General features: G+C 48.3%; 1 protein-coding gene across 1 annotated transcript in view; it reads right to left on the bottom strand.

Annotated features, from left to right (window-relative positions):
• LOC147117257 (contactin-associated protein-like 2) overlaps positions 1 to 20,840 on the bottom strand; it is a 1,950,749-nt gene that overhangs the window by 1,538,722 nt on the left and 391,187 nt on the right. Inside the window, exon 7 of the mRNA XM_085988072.1 lies at positions 13,712 to 13,976. Within this exon, the coding sequence (XP_085844198.1) occupies positions 13,712 to 13,976 (265 nt within the window). The remainder of the gene's footprint in view (positions 1 to 13,711; positions 13,977 to 20,840) is intronic.

Raw genomic sequence — 20,840 nt, 5'->3', positions numbered from 1 at the left:
ATGAATAACCCATCCTCAATGATGGTGGAGCCCAGCACGTGAGTGCAAAAGACAAGGCTGAAGCATTTGCAACCATCTTCAGCCAGAAGTGCCAAGTGGATGATCCATCTCGGCCTCCTCCTGAGGTCCCCACCATCACAGAAGCCAGTCTTCAGCCAATTCAATTCACTCCACGTGATATCAAGAAACTGCTGAGCGCACTGGATACAGCAAAGGCTGTGGGCCTTGATAACATCCCGGCTATCGTGCTGAAGACGTGCTCCAGAAGTAGCCACGCCTCTAGCCAAGCTGTTCCAGTACAGCTACAACACTGGCACCTATCCAACAATGTGGAAAACTGACCAGGTATGTCCTGTCCACAAAGGCAGGACAAATCCAATCCAACCAATTACCGCCCCATCAGTCTACTCTCAATCATCAGCAAAGTGATGGAAGGTGTCATCGACAGTGCTATCAAGCGGCACTTACTCACCAATAACCTGCTCACTGATGCCCAGTTTGGGTTCTGCCAAGACAACTCTGCTCCCGACCTCATTACAGCCTTGGTCCAAACATGGACAAAGGTGCTGAATTCCAGAGGTGAGGTGAGAGTGACTGCCCTTGACATCAGGCCAGCTTTTGACCAAGTGTGGCATCAAGGAGCACTAGTAAAACTGTCAATGGGAATCGGGGGGGAAAGCACTCCAGTAGCTGGAGTCATACTTAGCACAAAGGAAGATCGTTGTGGTGATTGAAGGTCAATCATCACAGCCCCAGGACATCGCTGCAGGAGTTCCTCAGGGCAGTGTCCTAGAATCAACTACCTTCAGCTGCTTCATCAATGACCTTCCCTCCAACATAAGGTCAGAAATGGGGATGTTCGCTGATAACTGCACAGTGTTCGGTGCCATTCACAACTCATCAGATAATGAAGCAGTCCATGCCTGCATACAACAAGACCTGGATGATGTTCAGGCTTGGGCTGATAAGTGGCAGGTAACATTCGCGCCACAGAAGTGCCAGACAATGACTATCTCCAATAAGCGAGAGTCTAACCACCGTCCCTTGACATTCAATGGCATTACCATCGCCGAATCCCCCACCATCAACATCCATAACTGGATCAGCCACATAAATACTGTGGCAACAAGAGCAGGTCAGAGGCTGGGTATTCTGCGGTGGGTGTCTCAACTCCTGACTCCTGAAAGACTTTCTATCATCTACAAGACACAAGTAAGGAGTGTGTTGGAATACTCTCCACTTGCCTGGATCAGTGCAGCTCCAACAACACTCAAGAAGCTCAACACCATCCAGGACAAAGCAGCCCGCTTGATTGGCACCTCATCTACCACCTTAAACATTCACTCCCTCCACCACCGGCGTACCATGGCTGCACTGTGTACCATCTACAAGATACAGCAAGTAATTAGGAAGGCTAGAGTCTTGGATAGAGAACTGGTTGGCAGACAGGAAGCAAAGAGTTGGAATAAACGGGTCCTTTTCCGAGTGGTAGGCAGTGACTACTGGGATCGGTGCTAGGACCCCAGCTATTCACAATATATATAAATGATCTAGACGAGGGAACTAGATGTGATATCTCCAAGTTTGCAGACGACACAAAACTGGGTGGGAGTGTGTGCTGTGAGGAGGATGCATAGAAACTCCAGTATGATTTGGACAGGTTGGGTGATTGGGCAGATGCATGGCAAATGCAGTATAATGTGGATAAATGCGAGGTTATCCACTTCGGTGGCCAAAACAGGAACACAGATTATTATCTGAATGGCAATAGATTGGGAAAAGGGGAAGTGCAACGAGACCTGGGTGTCCTTGTGCACCAGTCACTGAAGGTAAGCATGCAGGTGCAGCAGGCGGTTAAGAAGGCAAATGGTATGTTGGCCTTCATAGCGAGAGGATTCGAGTACAGGAGCAAGGATGTCTTGCTGCAGTTGTACAGGGCCTTGGTGAGGCCACACCTTGAGTATTGTGTGCAGTTTTGGCCACCTCATCTGAGGAAGGATGTTCTTGCCATGGAGAGAGTGCAGCAAAGATTCACCAGACTGATGCCTGGGATGGCAGGAATGACGTATGAGGAGCGATTGGGTCGATTAGGCTTATATTCGCTAGAGTTTAGAAGAATACGAGGGGATCTCATTGAAACTTATAAAATTCTAACAGGACTAGACAGACTAGATGCAGGAAGGATGTTCCCGATGGCAGGGGAGTCCAGAACCAGGGGTCACAGTCTAAGGATAAGGGTTAAGCCATTTAGGACTGAGATGAGGAGGACTTTCTTCACCCAGAGAGTGGTGAACCTGTGGAATTCTCTACCACAGAAGGCAGTTGAGGCCAATTCATTAAATATATTCAAGAAGGAGTTAGATATATTTCTTAAGGCTAAAGGGATCAAGGGATATGGGGAGAAAGCAGGGACAGGGTACTGAATTTGGATGATCAGCCCTAATCTCATTAAATGGCTCGAGAGGCCAAATGGCCTACTCCTGCTCCTATCTTCTATGTATCTATGTATCTAATGGAATGTTGGCCTTTATTGCAAGGGGTATGTAGTATAAAAGTAGGGAAGTTTTGATGCAACTTAACAGGGCGCTGTGAGACCGCACCTGGAGAACTGCGTACAGTTGTGGTCTCCATATTTAAGGAAGGATATACTTGCATTGGAGGCAGTACAGAGAAGGTTCACTAGGTTGATTCCTGGGATGAAGGGGTTGACGTATGATGAAAGGTTGAGCAGTTTGAGCCTATACTCATTGGAATTTAGAAGAATGAGAGGTGATCTTATTGAAACACATAAGATTCTGAGGGGGATTGACAGGGTGGATGCTGAGAGGATGTTTCCCCTAGTGGGGGTATCTAGAACTAGGGGGTATAGTTTCAGAATAAGGGGTCTCCCATTTAAGACGGAGATGAGGAGGAATTTCTTCTCTCAGAGGGTCGTGAATCTTTGGAATTCTCTACCCCGGAGAGCTGTGGAGGCGGAGTCATTGAATATATTCAAGGCGGAGATTGACAGACATTTGAACTACAAGGGAGTCAAGGGGTATGGGGAGAGAGTGGGAAAGTGGTGTTGAGGCCAAGATTGGATCAGCCATGATCTTATTGAATGGTGGAGCAGGCTCAAGGGGCCGATTGGCCTACTCCTGCTCCTGTTTCTTATGTTCTTATGTTCTAAGGCGGCTCACCACCACCTTCTCAAGGGCAATTAGGGATGGGCAATAAATGCTGGCCTTGCCAGTGACGTCCACATCCCATAAACAAATTTAAAAAAAAGGTGGCTCAACCACAGGCAGCAGCAGCGAATCGACAGGAAACGGGCAAGCCTGCATATCCTGACCCAGCTGGAGGAGATGGTGCTGTAAATGATTGGAGGGGCCGTCACTGAAGCCTTGGTAATCAGTGAGGTTGAAACCATTGATGATGATGATTAGCTCATACCTAATCCTCCTTCTTGCATCCCACTTCCCCCTCATCCCACAATCTCTTTTCATTTACAAGGTACTGATGGTGTAAGCATGCACATCTTGCTTTCCCTCCTTCCCCTCACCACAACCCTACCCTTGTGCGTTTCTCCTTTCAGATACCCAAGAACTCCAACCTAGCCAGCCACTGCAGGAAGAGCAAGAGGAGAGTGATGGAGAAGAAGAAAAACCATCACTCGATCTGACACTCACAGACACCTGCTCAGATACTGGCATTACACGTACTTTAGAGGGTAGCATAGAAGCGGGATCTGCACATGGTGAGTCACTGGGCACAAGTGGCCTGCAGCCACGGCAGGGGGAAAGAGCAGCGCAGGTGCCAGATCCCCGGAGGGCAAGGTAACACAAAAAATCTGCTGCAGAGGATTCAGATGAGGAATTCAATGGGGCGGCCTACAGAAGAAGGCTGATGGGCATGCACATAGAAATGCTTGATGCATTGGCAGGCCTACCAGAGTGCCTGTTGTCACTGTCAAGGAGCATGGAGGAGTCCGGCACCAACTTTGCACAGGGCTTTGCGCAGAGCTGGGAGCCCATGATTTCCAGGATGGAAGTGATGGGCAACTCCATTAGTGCACTTGTGGTCCCAACAATGATGGCCGATGTCTCAGCTTCCACTGCAGCACAAGTGGAAGCAACCCAAAGTTTGAGTGCTGCAGTGGAATGATGTAAAGCTACAAACAGCGGAAGTCCAAAGAGACTTGGGGGTCCAGGTACATAGATCATTAAAATGTCATGAACAGGTACAGAAAATAATCAAAAAGGCTAATGGAATGCTGGCCTTTATATCGAGAGGACTAGAATACATAGGGGTAGAAGTTATGCTCCAGCTATACAAAGCCCTGGTTAGACCACACCTGGAATACAGTGAGCAATTCTGGGCACCACACTTTAGGAAGGATATACTGGCCTTGAAGGGAGTGCAGCATAGGTTTACCAGAATGCTACCCAGACTCCAAGGGTTAAATTACGAGGAGAAATTACACAAACTAGGGTTGCATTCCCTGGAATTTAGAAGATTAAAGGGTGATTTGATTGAAGTTTTCAAGATATTAAGGGCAATAGATAAGTAGATAGAGCGAAACTATTTCTCCTGGTTGGGCAGTCTACGACTAGGGGGCATTGTCTAAAAATTAGAGCCAGACCTTTCAGGAGTGAAGTTAGGAAACACTTTTACATACTGTAGGGATTTTGCAATAATTTCAAGATTTCCTACAGTTCCAAAGATTGAATTTTGATTAAAGAATACTTGGGTAATATACCTTTAAAAATCCAGGGATCAAAATGGTCACCAGACCGCATGGCAGAAGACAAAAGACATTGAAAAGGCAGCTTGTGTGTGTGTCTGTGAAAAAGGTGAAGATCAAAGATGGCTGACCAGACTGCCAATCAAAGGCAGTTCAGGGAGTTTCCCCTCCCTGCAGAGACAATCGATGTGTTTACAGAAACTGCTACACAAAGGATTACTGCGGTTTCAGTCTGACCACAAGGACAATGACTTTTGTTTACACTACTCAAGCAATCAAGGAAATAGACATGCTTTTTTTCAAACCACGGCAGCTTTATTCAAAAAGCCCATCACAGCTAATGAGGACACATTTAAACTGAAAAAAAACCAGTTTAAACGAATAGGTGATTCATCCAAACCCATTACAAGACAATGGTGACAGTTTGGATCCCTTTTGTTTAGCCCAGATACATCTGGATTTGGGTGGGCCCCAAATGGGGTATAAAAGATAGCTTCTCAGAAGCCTCTCTCTCTCTGTGGCCTCACCTCTGTGCTCTCTACAACGTGGGAGCCTGCCTAAAGGAGTGGAACACCAGCAGTTTACTTTTAAAATACTGGGGTGTTTTTACTTCAGGGCAGTGAAGATCAAAGATCGCAGGGCACGGAGCAGGCGTTCTTCATCGGTGAGCATATATTTTTCTGGCCCATTACAAGGCAACTTAGAATAGGTATGGGGTGGGAATTAAGTGGGAATTTTGTTAGAACTGTGATTTTAGTCTTTTTTTCCCTCGTTGTGTCCATTCTCTCCTCCCCTATTTAAGTAACAGTGTTGCACTAGCAGTTAAGGCTGTAGTGAACACTGAGAGTAGCTGTATTAAAGTGCTGTTTTTAAGTAAAAGCCACTAAGCAAAGGTGCTGTAGTGAGCAAGGTGTTTCTATATTAAAAGTGCTATTAAAAGGGTGTTGCACTAAGCAGAGAAGTGCTTCAGTGGACACTAAGGGTTCTGTATTAAAGTGCTGTTTTATTTAAGTAAAAGCCACTATGCAAAGGTGCTGCATAGGCGTATTTACGTTTCGGCCGGACAAAAATCCCGCCCGCGGTATCCCAAAAACGTTCAGCGTTCCGCTCATTAGCGACCGTGTGACGTCGAGGTCTTCCTACAGTTGAGTGTCGAGTGACTCGACGATTGACCAATCCTACGCTTGGGTGACCTGACCGGTCGACCAATCGGTGCGTGTGTGGGCGGGCCTTATCCTTCTGAACCGAGGTGAGTGGCCGCCATCTTGATTTTTCACGATTTTTCCCCCCACACTTTCTGTGTGTTCGGGAACTAAGGTAAATATTTGAATTATGTGTTAGGGAATTAATTAACAATTTATTTCAGTTTTATATTGTGTTTAGCAACCCCCCCCCCCCCCTCCTCCTCACCCTCGCGCAGGGGGGACTCAGGGCCTGAAGCTGAAAAAAATTCTCTCTCTCTCTCTCTCTCTCTCTTTCTTCCCTCTCTCTCTCTCCTTCTCCTCTTCCTTCTCTCTCCTTCTCCTCTTCCCTCTCTCCTCTTCCCTCTCTCTCCTTCTCCTCTTCCCTCTCTGTCTCTCTCTACTTCCCCCTCTCAGGTGTCGCGGACGGAGCACGGGTGTGCCGCCCGAAGTTTCCTGCTCGCTAACGGCCTTGCCGGCTCCCGCGGGCCGCTCGCACTGACCGCGCATGCGCCGCCCGCACTCACCGCGCATGCGCTGCCCGCCCGCCCGCAGCGGCCGTCCATCAGCCGCGTGATACGCGGGGGACCTCAGCAACGGCACCGGACCTCAGGCGCTAGGCAGGGGGAGGGGCCGGAGAGAGGGACAGAGGGGAGGGGAGGAGGGGAGCGGGAGGGGGGGGAGGAGGGGAGCGGGAGGGGAGGGGGGGGAGCGAGGGAGGGGAGGGGAGGGAGGGGAGGGGAGGGGGGGGGAGCGAGGGAGGGGAGGGGAGGGAGGGGAGGGGGGGGAGCGAGGGAGGGGAGGGGAGGGGGAGGGAAGGGAGGGAGAGAGGGGAGGGATAGGACAGGGAGAGGACATGACAGGGAGAGGGGGGACACACAGGGGCAGGGAGACCAAACGCCCCAAAATTGCCCTCGCAACGCGTGGCTCCCCAGCTAGTATTTAAATAAAGGAGCATTGCACTCAGCAAAGAGTGCTCTAGTGGACACTAAGCGTACTGCGTTGAGTAAAAGTGCTGTATCGAGCATAGGAGTGTTGTATTGTTTATTTTTAAGTTATTTCTTTCTTTTTGTTTCAATAAATACTGGTCTGTTTTGCAGCCAAACCATGAGTCACGTTTTCCGTCTACATCGCTACTGAATAAGTCCGGTGGTCAGAACCAGGAATAGGGGAACGCTTTGAAACCGCACGGGGGTCCCTGGAGCAGCACAGAGGCTTCTGACTGGCCAGAGACAATAACCCCAACCCCGCTGTTAATTCCTACAAAATGGTGACCGAGGCAGGGACGTTGGCAACGGTGTGCGATGTGGCAGACAGTGGTTTGAGTCTGGAGAGAGCAGTAGTTATTGGGTTTCTTTTTATCCCACTGGTTTGTTTGTGGTTATGTTCCCGCAGGCTTGGGGAGGTTACCCGCAGGCTTAGAGAAGCCAGGGCAGAGAGTTGGGATAAGGAAAGAGAGGTTGAGGAATACCAGGCCAAGGTAGAGCGCCTGGTAGTTCAGTTTAGTGAGGGCAAAAGCCACATGAGGCACGAGTCAGAGTACCTGAAGTGCCTAGTTGCAGAGGCCAAGAGCAATGAGATGAGGGTGCGGGAGGAGAATGCTCGCCTCATACAAGAATTAAAAGAGCAGGAGGAAAAGGTTAGGGAAGTAAAGGCAGCATATAAGCTGGCCTGCGAGCAAGGGTTTGAGGAAGCAGATCATGGCCCCTGTAGGACAGAGATAGAAAGCCTGAATATGGCTGTAAAAAGAGCAAAGGGGATGATATGCCTGATCAGCCCAAAGGCAGGTCAGTCAGATTTTACTGGCAACCCAATTAAAACCGTCCCACAGGCAACACCCAGGGAAAGGTTGGTCAGGGAATGGCTCCGAGCTTTCAGGAGCTCTGGCAGCAAAGGGGGGTGGAGGATGAGGTGGTAGAGGAAGCACAGCCGGCCCCGCTAGATAGGCTGGGACCAGGACCAGTGTACCCCCTCCGACAACGGAGGTACGGTCCGCCCGTTGATGAAGATGACCCAGGGGCCAACCAGAATCAGTTTCTGGTGCCGTATGGCACCCACCAGCTCAGGGACATGGTTAGCCACATCCCCAAGCTCACTAAAAAGGGAGACCCCTCTCTGCACTTCAGGGAGATAGAGCAAGCAGCTTGTGTAAATGACTGCGATGAGGCAGAGCAAGCAAAAATGCTGCTGTTTTCCCTGGCAGGTGATCTCCTCCAGTCCCTATCTGGCGAGTGCAAAAGGGGGCAGAGGGATTATGAGGGTCTTAAGAATGAGGTATTGGAGGCCATGGGACTCAATGATGGTAGCCCGTTCGCTCGGGTGGAAAGAACAGTGCAGCTCCCAGGGGAGTCCCCGCAGGCGTTCGCAGACAGGCTGTGGCCAGTCTACCGGAGCGCCTGCCCAGGAATGCCAGGGCGGGCAGCACTGGACCCAGTCCAATTGACTCACTGGCTCCGGTGTCGCATGACAAACCGCCTACCCCAGATCCAAGCCCAGGTCATGGCTTGGTTTGGCCCCCGAAACCCCCAGACCACCGAAGAAGCGGTGATCCGTCGGCTCACAGCAGCCTTCAGGAACATGAGGGGTATCGAGGCTCCCCAACCCAAGGGAAGAGTCCATGAGGTTAAACCTGGGAGCCAGAGTAAGAAAGAGTGGCACCAGGAGGGGAACCGTCCCTCCCAGGCTAGGTTAAATTGCTATGGGTGCGGGAAAGACGGTCACTGGAGAAAAGACTGTAAAAATCCTTGGAAGGACAAGGGATAGGATCCCACAGCCCCAGCCCAAAAGGCAGGGCCAGACCTCCCTCCCGCAGCAATTGAGTCATTTTTACAGTCCCTACGGTCTCTTCTGACTGGCCAGGGGAGAGTAGCAGCCACCACCAGTGTTTTAACCCCATCTGCCCCACCTCACACCCAGCAATGACTAGAGCCAGCGCAGCCTGTTGGCCTGTGTCCCCGCAAAAATGCTGAGGGGAGCAGGCCCTATGTTGAGATGGGGGTGGAGATGGTGCAGGGGAGATATTCGGTGGACACTGGAGCCTCCAGCACGGTGGTCCACTCGGAAGACCTGACCAATTCACCCCGGTCTAATGGGGTCCCATCTAGCTTAATGTGACCCACAGGAAAACAGGCAGCAGGGAGCGAACCTGAGAATAGAAATCCCCAGCCCACAGCAGGTACAAGCTCACAGGCTGCACAGGCAGGCGCTGTGGCTTGCGTTAGGGGAAGAGCTATTCATGATTTTGAACAGGATTACTGGCAGGCAGCCAGTTATATCAAACAATGCGGGTTGTTTAAGCAGGGGGCAGGGGAACAGGCAGCTGGGATGGTAGAAGCTCCCCAGCACTTGGCCCGAGCGATTCCCCCTCTCTTGTGGGACTCCGGGGAGGAGCCTGAACCAGGTTTTAGACCTGAAGGGGAAGGCTCTCAGCCACCGGCAGCCGGTGGCAAGGGATTGCCTGTCCCCAGCCCAGGTTTGGGAAGGGAGGGACCCAAAGGAGGAGGTCCCCAGCCAGCAGGGAGTGTGGCCCGTGCTAAGGGTCTGCTCACAAGGGTAGCCCCACCGGCAACACTCCCTAGGAGATCTCTTTGGGTACCCCAGCCCAAGAAAGTATGGTCACCCACTTTCCAGTGGAGTAGGGCGGACTCCCGAGTCAGGGAGAAGCCAAAAGGCAGAGGTCCCCAACCAGCAGCCATAAGCTGCGAGGGACTAGAAGCTAGAAACAGTCCAGCCACGCCACAGGAAGCAGCCTGTGGCAGCCCAACCAGGGATTAAGCTGGCTGCCCGGAGACGGGCGGTGCTTGTATATAGTCTTGGGCAAGTAATGTATATAGGATTAAGGTAGAATGTGTTAATTTTGTTTTTATATTGCAATTAATATTCGTGTATAAGTTTTAAGTGTGGTACCGTTCCTGAATTGTATTGTGGATCACGGCTGCGGGACCTGATTACACTCCCCTCCCCGAGCCAGGGGACCTGGCGAGATGTTTTTTTTTCAGCGTTCCGGAAGGTACAGAGGACCAGCGTGTCGAGGAGTGCTCAAGGAAGGAGCACTCCCAGCCCGCGAAGAAAGGGATCTGCAGGAAGCGGATGCCCACAACATTTAAACTGTTACTGGAAATACAATTTAAGACTAAGAATTTACAAAAACTTGTTAATTATTTTACTGCTTGTTTGGAGTTAAGGGAACAAATTGCATATGCCTAGGAATTGTTGTGTTTCCTTTTGTTTCAATTTAAAATACATTTCTGGCTGAAGAACAGTGCCATTTAATAAAGTGCCAGGCAATTGCATTGTAATAAAAAAAAGGGGAAGCTCGTTGTCTTCCATGTGTATTTTTAGCAGATATATTGGCTGGGTGACAAGCCCATTAAAGATGTTGTGTCATGTTAAAATTATGTTACAAGTGGTGCAGGGGCATCGGACCCCCTCCATGCTTGAATTATTATGAATATAAGTGGTGCAGGGGCATTGGACCCCCTCCATGTATTGATTATTTAATTAATTTTGGTTTTCTGTCAATAGATGCCTACCGTACTGCAATTCTCTCGGGGCAGGGGACATGGAGGTGTCGGGGGATCAAAGATAGATTTAGATAAGGATAAGGGAAGGTTGTTTGTGGGGGGTCAGAAATTATTGCTCACCTTTGGCCAGGATACTACAAGCAAGTTTTAGTATCCGATGGGGGACTGTAGGGATTTTGCAATAATTTTGAGATTTCCTACAGTTCCGAAGATTGAATTTTGATTAAAGAATACCTGGGTAATATACCTTTAAAAATCCAGGGATCAAAATGGCCGCCAGACCGCATGGCAGAAGACAAAAGACATTGAAAAGGCAGCTTGTGTGTGTGTCTGTGAAAAAGGCGAAGGTCAAAGATGGCTGACCAGACTGCCAATCAAAGGCAGTTCAGGGAGTTTCCCCTCCCTACAGAGACAATCAATGTGTTTACAGAAACTGCTATACAAAGGATTACTGCGGTTTCAGTCTGACCACAAGGACAATGACTTTTGTTTACACTACTCAAGCAATCAAGGAAATGGACATGCTTTTTTTTCAAAGCACGGCAGCTTTATTCAAAAAGCCCATCACAGCCAATGAGGACACATTTAAACTGAGAAAAAAAACAGTTTAAACGAATGGGTGATTCATCCAAACCCATTACAAGACAATGGTGACAATTTGGATCCCTTTTGTTTAGCCCAGATACATCCGGATTTGGGTGGGCCCCAAATGGGGTATAAAAGATAGCTTCTCAGAAGCCTCTCTCTCTCTGTGGCCTCGCCTCTGTGCTCTCTGCAATGTGGGAGCCTGCCTAAAGGAGTGGAACACCAGCAGTTTACTTTTAAAATACTGGGGTGTTTTTACTTCGGGGCAGTGAAGATCAAAGATTGCAGGGCACGGAGCAGGCGTTCTTCATTGGTGAGCATATATTTTTCTAGCCCATTACAAGGCAACTTAGAATAGGTATAGGGGTGGGAATTAAGTGGGAATTTTGTTAGAACTGTGATTTTAGTTGCTTTTCCCTCATTGTGTCCGTTCTCTCCTCCCCTATTTAAGTAACAGTGTTGCACTAGCAGTTAAGGCTGTAGTGAACACTGAGAGTAGCTGTATTAAAGTGTTGTTTTTTAAGTAAAAGCCACTAAGCAAAGGTGCTGCAGTGAGCAAGGTGTTTCTATTTTAAAAGTGCTATTAAAAAGGGTGTTGCACTAAGCAGAGAAGTGCTTCAGTGGACACTAAGGGTTCTGTATTAAAGTGCTGTTTTTAAGTAAAAGCCACTAAGCAAAGGTGCTGTAGTGAGCAAGGTGTTTCTATATTAAAAGTGCTATTAAAAGGGTGTTGCACTAAGCAGAGAAGTGCTTCAGTGGACACTAAGGGTTCTGTATTAAAGTGCTGTTTTTTTTAAGTAAAAGCCACTATGCAAAGGTGCTGTAGTGAGCAAGGCGTTTCTATATTTAAAAGTGCTGTATTTAAATAAAGGAGTGTTGCACTCAGCAAAGAGCGCTGTTGTAGACACTAAGTGTACTGCGTTCAGTAAAAGTGCTGTATTGAGCATAGGAGTGTTGTATTGTTTATTTTTAAGTTGTTTCTTTCTTTTTGTTTCAATAAATACTGGTCTGTTTTGCACCCAAACCACGAGTCACGTTTTCTGTCTACATCGCTACCGAATAAGTCCGGCGGTCAGAACCAGGAATAGGGGAGCGCTTCGAAACCGCACGGGGGTCCCTGGAGCAGCTCAGAGGCTTCTGACTGGCCAGAGACAATAACCCCAACCCCACTGTTAATTCCTACAATGCAAGGATGGTAGAAGTTTGGAATGTTCTTCCACAAACGGCAAGTTGATGCCAGATCAATTGTTAATTTTAAATCTATTGATAGATTTTTGTTAACCATAGGTATTAAGGAATAGGGGACCAAGGCAGGTATATTGAATTAGGTTGCAGATCAGCCATGATCTCATTGAATGGTGGAACAGGCTCGAGGGGCTAAATGGCCTTCTCCTGTCCCTATGGAAATGAAGACTTCTGTCATTCAAGCTCAGACTGCGCTCCTGCAGGCTCAGCATGCTGCCACCCAAGCCCAGATTGCTGCCATCGTGTGGAAAAGGGCTTGTAGGGTGTCACAGCAGTCCAACAATCTGTGCTCCAACCAAATACTAGGATTGCTGAGGCACCGCCCTGGGGGAGTGACAGCAGCTCTGTGAAGCACAAGCCTGCTGTCCTCTCTCAGGATGACAGCATTTGTATTTCCACCACTGCCACTCGCCAGTGCCCTTGCTGTTGCCTATCAGGCAGCCTGCCCAGACTGCTGCCGCCCATGCCAAGATGGTGCAGTCTACACTAGGGCCTTCTAGGCCCAGAGCTGCTCGAGGTCATCCTGCAAGGCAATCTGCAGTCTCCCCCAGTGAAAGTCAGCAGCCTTCCACCAGCCATGCTGCAGCCACTGGGGCAGCACCTCATAGGAGCACTAGTACAGGCAAAGGCACACGGGTGATTAGTTGACTTTTTTATGTCGTATTGGATTCAATGATATAAAAATGTGGTTTGGAATGTTTGTTTTGCGGTGGCTTTCATTTCAGCATTGTGCCCAAGATGACGCTGTGATGTTCCGTGACAGAGGGATGGTGGGGAAGTGTTAAGCAACGGGGATCTGGGGTTTCATTCAGGGGAACCAGAGTCTGATGATGTGCTCACAGACAGCCCGCCTGGAACATGGCCGTGCAGGCTGCCTCCTCCTCCTCCCACTGCGAGCAGCTTGTCTTCAATCAACTTACCTGCAAGTTGGATGTATCCCATTAAATAGTGCTGGCGGGAGGTCCCTTGTGCAGCTGTATGTGTTTATGAAGCGGCAATGTCGAAAATGACAGGTCGTGCGTCAAGTCAGCATTACAAAAAGATGGCGAACGGCGCGAGTCGCGCCAGAAGTGGGCGGAAGCAAGGCGGACGCCATTTTGTTTTTAAAAACAGCCATAACTACAGGCGCTAAGGTGCCGAATTTCTTGGCCACAGTTATTAATCCCGATAGTTTCAGGAATCATGGAACTTCAACTGTGCACAATAACTATGCTCCTTCATGTTGTCAGGATAACTAAATAACCCAAGGTGATTCCCTAATGTTTTCACTTGTAAAGTGTTAAATAAAAATCATCAGAAAAATTAAACAACAGGATATTAAAATGAATGCGAATTCTTTGATTTTTAAAGCAGTTTCATTGGTGAGCCTCACACTTCATTTCATTTTCAATATTTGCAGTTTTATCCAAAGCTCAGTTGAAGATTTGAGCTGTTTTTTTTGTTTCATCACATACCTGCAGAGATTTCAATGCTGTTCATCTTTGTCTGATTGATGCTGACGTTAATGCTAACTTTTCCATCGCTAAGATCAACTTCCACCATTCCATAGCCTGTGGCAAATTTGCTGAATAAGAGCAGACTGTTGGGATTCCAAGTCCGAAACATAAAGTTGACTGAAAACAAGTCCTGGTTCATGCGTCCAGGCAGCTGTAAATAACTGCTGCTATTGAAAAATACAGGTACGGCATGAGATTCCACACACGAGAAGCTTAGATTACCCTGAAAGGAAAAGCAAAGGGGACACATTAGTACTTCAAATATAGCCTGCAGTCCTCTACTCAAACAATTTTTCACAAATATAGTGCAAACCCATCCCACTTTACATCCATTATTCATTTCCTTTTTGCTGTGTCAGCCATGTCTCTGTTGGTAGCACTCTCGCCTCTGAGTCAGAAGGCTATGGGTTCAAGCCCTTCTCCAGAGACTTGAGTACAAAAACTAGGCTGTCGGAGGTGCCGTCTTCGGATGAGGTGTTAAACTGAGATCCCGTTTGCCCCCTCAGGTGGGTGGACGTCATAGAATCCTAATGGCACAGAGTGGCTCAGCTGCACAGGAGGGGAGGAAAAGGAATGGGAGAGCAATAGTGATAGGGAATTCTATCATAAGGGGAACAGATAGACGTTTCTGTGGCCGCAGACGTGACTCCGGGATGGTATGTTGCCTCCCTGGTGCCAGGGTCAAGGATGTCACTGAACGGCTGCAGGGCATTCTGAAGGGGGAGGGTGAACAGTCAGAGGACGTGGTTCACATTGGTACCAACAACATGGGTAGAAAGAGGGATGAGGTCCTGCAACAAGAATTTAGTGAGCTAGGTAGCAGATTAAAAAGCAGCATGACTTTGTCAGGGGGAGATCATGTCTGACCAATTTGATTGAATTTTTCGAGGGGGTGACTTGGTGGGTGGATGAGGGTAGTGCAGTTGATGTAGTCTACGCAGACTTCAGTAACACTTTTGACAAAGTACTGGTCAAGAAGGTAAGAGCCCATGGGATCCAGGGCAATTTGGCACATTGGATCCAAAATTGGCTTAGTGGCAGGAGGCAGAGTGTGATGGTCGAAGGTTGTTTTTGTGACTGGAAGCCTGTGACCAGTGGTGTACCGCAGGGATCGGTGCTGGGTCCATTGCTGTTTGTAGTGTACATCAATGATTTAGATATGAATGTAGGAGGTATGATCAGTAAGTTCGCAGATGACATGAAAATTGGTAGAGTGGCAAATAGCGAGGAGGGAAGCCTCAGGTTATAGGATGATATAGACGGGATGGTTAGATGGGCAGAACAGTGGCAAATGGAATTTAACCCTGAAAAGTGTGAAGTGATGCATTTTGGGAGGATTAACACGGCAAGGGAATACACAATGAATGGTAGGACCCTAGGAAGGACAGAGGATCAGAGGGACCTTGGTGTGCATTTACATAGATCCCTGAAGGCAGCAGGACAGGTAGATAAGGTGGTTAAAAAGGCACATGGGATACTTGCCTTCATTAGCTGAGGCATAGAATATAAGAGCAGGGAGGTTATGATGGAGCTGTACAATACGCTAGTTAGGCCACAGCTGGAATACTGTGTGCAGTTCTGGTCGTCACACTATAGGAGGGATGTGATTGCATTGCAGAGGGTGCAGAGGAGATTCACCAGGATGTTACCTGGGCTGGGGCGCTTCAGCTATGAAGAGGCACTGGACAGGCTGGGGATGTTTTCCTTAGAGCAGAGAAGGCTGAGGGGGGTACCTGATTGAGGTGTACAAAATTATGAGGGGCATTGATAGGGTAGCTAGAAAGGAAGTTTTCCCCTTAGTAGAGGGGTCACTAACCAGGGGGCATAGTTTCAAGGTGAGGGGGCAGGAGGTTTAGAGGGGATTTGAGGAAAAACTTTTTCACCCAGAGGGTGGTTGGAATCTGGAACTCACTGCCTGAAAGGCTGGCGGAGGCAGGAACCCTCACAACATTGAAGAAGCATTTAGATGAGCACTTGAAACGCCATAGCATACAAGGCTACGGACCAAGTGCTGAAAAATGGGATTAGAATAGACAGGGCTTGATGGCCGGCGTGGACACGATGGGCTGAAGGGCCTCTTTCTGTGCTGTATAACTCTATGACTCTATGAGAAGGAGGCCATTCAGCCCATCGAGTCTGTGCTAGCTCTCTGTTAAGAGATCCAGTCAGTCCCATTCTCCTGCTCTATTCCCGTAGCCCTGCAAGTTTATTTCCCTCAAGTGCCTAACCAGTCTCCCCTTGAAAACACTGAGTGTCTCCACTTCCACCACTTCCGTCGGCAGCGAGTTCCAGGTCCTTTCCACTCGCTGCGTAAAAGAGTTTTTCCTCACATTCCCCCTGTATCTCTTGCCCAGAACCTTAAATCTGTGTCCCCTAAGTCCTTGTACCATCAACTAGTGGGATCAACGTAATAGATCCCATGGCACTATTTCGAAGAAGAGCGGGGTAATTCTCCCCGATGTCCTGGCCAATATTGGCGGGACCTTGCCGTGTGCAAATTGGCTACCGCATTTCCTACATTACAATATAGTGACTACACTTCAAAAGTACTTCATTGACTGCAAAGCGCTTTGGAAGATTCTGAGGTCATGAAAGGAGCCATATAAATTTTCTTTCTTTAGATCACTCCTCTCATCCAGACAACAGGTCCTGGCTACTTAGTCTAGCAGTACTGAGGCTAATTTAATAACCTAACTGCTGCCAACTCAGATCAGCTAACTCAGCACAAATGAGGCCTTGAATCTTGTTCAGTGCTGCACCTAACACTGCCTTTACCCATGAGCTCAGTGGGAGAGCTGTATGAGAGCACTTTGTTTCCAAGGGGATGAATCCAGTCAATGACAGCAGTTTTGGGGGAAACTGGAATTTGCTTCAATATCTAGTGGTCATGGTGGAGAGGCACAGCTACCTTGTCTTTCTCTTGGCAGAGATATCTCCTCAGGTTATTCTGCCTTCTCGATCTGTGCTGCCACCATTCTAGCCAAGCACGCAACCTACGTTGTCCTATAACTGGAGTATGAGACCTTTTTTTTCTTCGGAGATATGGAGGTTAATTCTCCTATTCTGTGCGAATTGTCTGCCATTTTGTTTTACTTAAAGAAATATCAGTGTTGACTGGTCTGATCATGTGGCTGCTTATGTTACCACCACCACTTGTGCACCACCTTGTCATTAATTCTTTGCACATGCACATCCCTGCTGATAGCAGCCTATGCATAAAATTACATAGAATTTACAGCACAGAAACAGGCCATTCAGCCAGCAGATGCCGATGTTTATGCTCCACACGGGCCTCCTCCCACTCTATTTGCTTCATCTCACTTTATCAACATATCCTTCTATTTCTTTTTCCCGTCTGTACTTATCTGGCTTCCCCTTAAATGCATCTATGCTATTTGCCTCAACCACTCCATGTAGTAGCGAATTTCACATTCTCACCACTCTCTGAGTAAAGAAGTTTCTCCTGAATTCCTCAATAGTTTTATTAATGACTATCTTATAGTATGGCACCTATTTTTGGACTCCCCCACAATTGGAAATGTCTACCCGATCGAACCCCTTCATAATTTTAAAAAGGTCACCACTCAGTCTTCTCCTTCCTAGAGAAAAGAGGCCCAGCCTATTCAGTCTTTCCTGATACTTGTACCCTCTCATCTGGTATCATCCTTGTAAATACTTTTTGCACTTTCTCCAGCGCTTCTATATCCTTTTTTGTAATATGGAGACCAGAACTGTGCACAGTACTCCAAGTGTGGTCTACCCAAAGTTCTATATAATTTTAACATAACTTTGCTGCTTTTGAATTCTATTCCTCTAGAAATTAACCCCCGTGCTTTGCTTGCATTTTTATCGGTGCTACTTTTCATTATTTGTGAATCTGTGCCCCTAGATCACTTTGCCCCTCTACTCCATTTAGACTCTTAGGGCACGATCTTGCCAGCCCTGGGGAGGCGGGTATGGAGGCGGGACTGCTGGGAAAATGGCAGAATTTGGGGGCGGCTTTCCCTTAATTGGCCTGCTAAACCCGCTGGGCAGGCTTAACAAGGTCAATCAAGGGAAAATAGCGTGGGTTGGCCACAAGTTGATGAAGGCGCGACATCGACCCGCCAAGCAGCAGTCCCGCCTCCAACGCGCCCCCATTGGCAAAATCACCCCCTTATTTTCCAAAAAGTAGGTGGCCTGCTTATTCCTCCTAACAATATGCACCACCTCACATTTATTTATATTGAAATTCATTTGACATTTACACGTCCATTCTGCAAGTTTATTAATGTCGTCTTGTATTTTGTCGCAGTCCTCCTCAGTATTAACTATACCCCCCAATTTGTTGTCATCCGCAAATTTTAAAATTGTACTTCTAATTCCGAGTATTAATCATTTATGGAAATAGTGAACAGCAATGGTCCCAGCACTGATCTCTGTGGAACACCACTTCCCACTTCTGCCAGTCTGAGTAACTACCTTTAAACTCTACTCTCTGTTTATGCTTTGTAGCCAGTTTGCTATCTAGTCTGCCAACTGTCCCCTGACATGCTTTGACTTTAAATCATGAGATCTTGAATCTTCAATCTTGAATCGTAGGCCTTTTAAAAATCCACGTATATCACATCCACTGTATTAGCCTTGTCTACTCTTTCTGTTACTTCTTCAAAGAATTCAATAGGGTTGGTCAAGCATGACCTTTCCTTTTGAAATCCTGCTGGCTATTCTTTATTATGTTTTTGGTTTCTAAGGGGGAAAAATGTGGTTGCTTTGTGTCTCCAGTTAGCGCACCCGGGGACGCTAACAAAGCACAAAGCTCCTAGCGCCTGGGCGCAGGGGCGCGAACACCTCCCGCGAAATTCAGCGGGAGGTTAACTGTGGCAGTAGCTGGTAGCACCCCGTGGCACTGCGCTGCCGACGATGACATCATTGCCGTGCGCAGCGCCCCGCATGCACCCCGGCCGCAACCTTGAGTTGCGCCCCCTGACCTATCGCTGGACGATATGTCCGACAGGGTCAGGTGTGACGTTTTTGCAGCTGCCGCGACGCCACTTAATGGGCAGGTTTTGGGCGGCATTTTTTTTTGGCTGACTGCCAGCACCTGCCCCCTTTCCGTTTTTTCTTCGGGGTGCCAGCCACGATCGCTCAGCCCGGCACTCCTCTTGAGTGCCGGGCTGTTTTCCCAACACCATGCTCCCCAGTGGTCCAGCAGGGCCATGGGTGAGCGCTTCCAGTAGCGCCCCACCTCCTGCTTGGGGCGTTACTACTGAATTTTTTGGGACACTAAAATTAGCACCCCGGCGATGTTAGTGCTCCAAAGGGGGTGCCACCGAATTTTTCCCCCTAAATGTTTTTCTACTACATCTTTGAGTAATGATTCCAATATCTTTGCTTCCACCGATATTAAGCTAACTGGTCTATAGTTCCCTGGGTTTGTTCTATTTCCCTTTTAGAATATAGGAATAACATTAGCTGTCCATATATATGCCTCTGCTATTGCTTCCCTAGCTTCTTTTAGTATGCGTAGATGCAATCCATCCGGAACAGAAGTCTTATTCTGTCTAAATTTGTTTAATTTATCAATGATCTCCCTCTTTTCTATCTTAAAAGTCTTGATATCCTTTTTGATTTCTTATTTTAATGTCATGTCCACCTTGTTAGTTTCTCTGGTAAAAACTGAGGCAAAGCAACTATTCAATATTTCAGCCGTCACTATCACTGGGCCGTATTTGCGACCCCTACGGGTGTGTACAAGGTGTGCACGTGCCCATAGAGGCCGCACAAGTTCCGGGTTTAGGCATGCGAAGTGCATGCGCTAAAACCCGGAACTTGCAATCTGTCAAGTTGACAGATCCTTCGCATCCCCAGGAGATGGGCCTCTGCGGGTGGAGAGTTGTGCTATTTATCCAACTTCCGCCCGCTTAATGCCCATGAAATTCTTACACCTGGAAAAAGCAAGCGTAAGGCCTGCTTTTACCAGCATAAGAGTTTTTTAAAAATAGAAAAATAAATTTTTATCACTCATTTATACATTAAAAACCCTGTCCAATAAGGTAAGTTTATTTTTAGCCCCATTAATACATATAGGGGGAGAAATTTGGTATCGTCCCGTTTGGGGTGCTAGTATTGGCGGTACGCAAAGTTTAGCGCCAGGCGCAACTTATCGCCACCTCAAGCGATATTGGGTTGCAGCGCCCCTGAAGGTGATTGCGGCGCTAAATCAGGCGCTGCACGGTACTCTTAAGGCGCTAACCCGGCGGCGCTACTCAATTTCTCGGCGGCCGGGTGCAGCGCAGGTGCTGTCAATAATCGATTTCCCCGAGACATGCTGGCGCCAGCCAGCTCTTAAAGGGGCGGGTCAATTAACATCAGCAGCCACACTCTATGCCTTGTAGGCCTCAAAATTGGCGGTGACCTACCTGTGGTGTTCAAAACTTCCAAGACATGGAGAGGGTCAGGCAGAGAGCAGAGCGCTTTAGCGATGGGGCATTGGATGATCTGGTTGGTGCAGTGGAGCGCCGGTGAGCTGTGCTGTGCCCCGAGAATGGCAGGAGGCCTCATCAGAGCGAATACCGCAGAGCTTAGAGGGATGTTTCCCAAAGAGTCACCTCCAGCATCATGGTGCCCAGGACTCCTGTGCAATGCAGGAAGAAGTTCAACGACCTCACTCGGGTCATTAGGGTGAGCGCCTTTTTCACAATCATCTTCATCCCTCCATCTGCACCTGACTTTATGGCCAGAGGGTGCGCGAAGCCCCAATGGCCATCTGCCAGCCAGCACCCATGGCCCTTTCTGGAAACACACACGCACATTCAGCTCAGTGCATAATGTAAGGGCTATTCTACCATGGAGGGCATGTAATGTCAGCTCAGGGCAGCATGTTTCATCACTTCCCATCCTTTCTCCTGCAGGCCAAGCTGGCCAGGAGCCGTAGGGAGCAGCTTCGTACCGGAGGAGGCCGGCCTCACCTGCAGACCCTCACAGACCTCGAGAAGCGAGTCCACCAGATTGTTGGAAGCCGGATGAATGGTCCTTTCACCTCTGGAGCTGCCGACCCCATTGTGCACAATGATGGTACGGTCATCATCTTTTTGAGCACTCTCCT

This window comes from Somniosus microcephalus, chromosome 5, assembly GCF_052327205.1.
Source record: "Somniosus microcephalus isolate GS21.2 chromosome 5, FLI_Smic_1.0, whole genome shotgun sequence".
Classification (NCBI taxonomy): Eukaryota; Metazoa; Chordata; class Chondrichthyes; order Squaliformes; family Somniosidae; genus Somniosus; species Somniosus microcephalus.
Note: the sequence above shows the minus strand (reverse complement) of the source record. Positions and strands in the feature narration are given on the sequence as shown.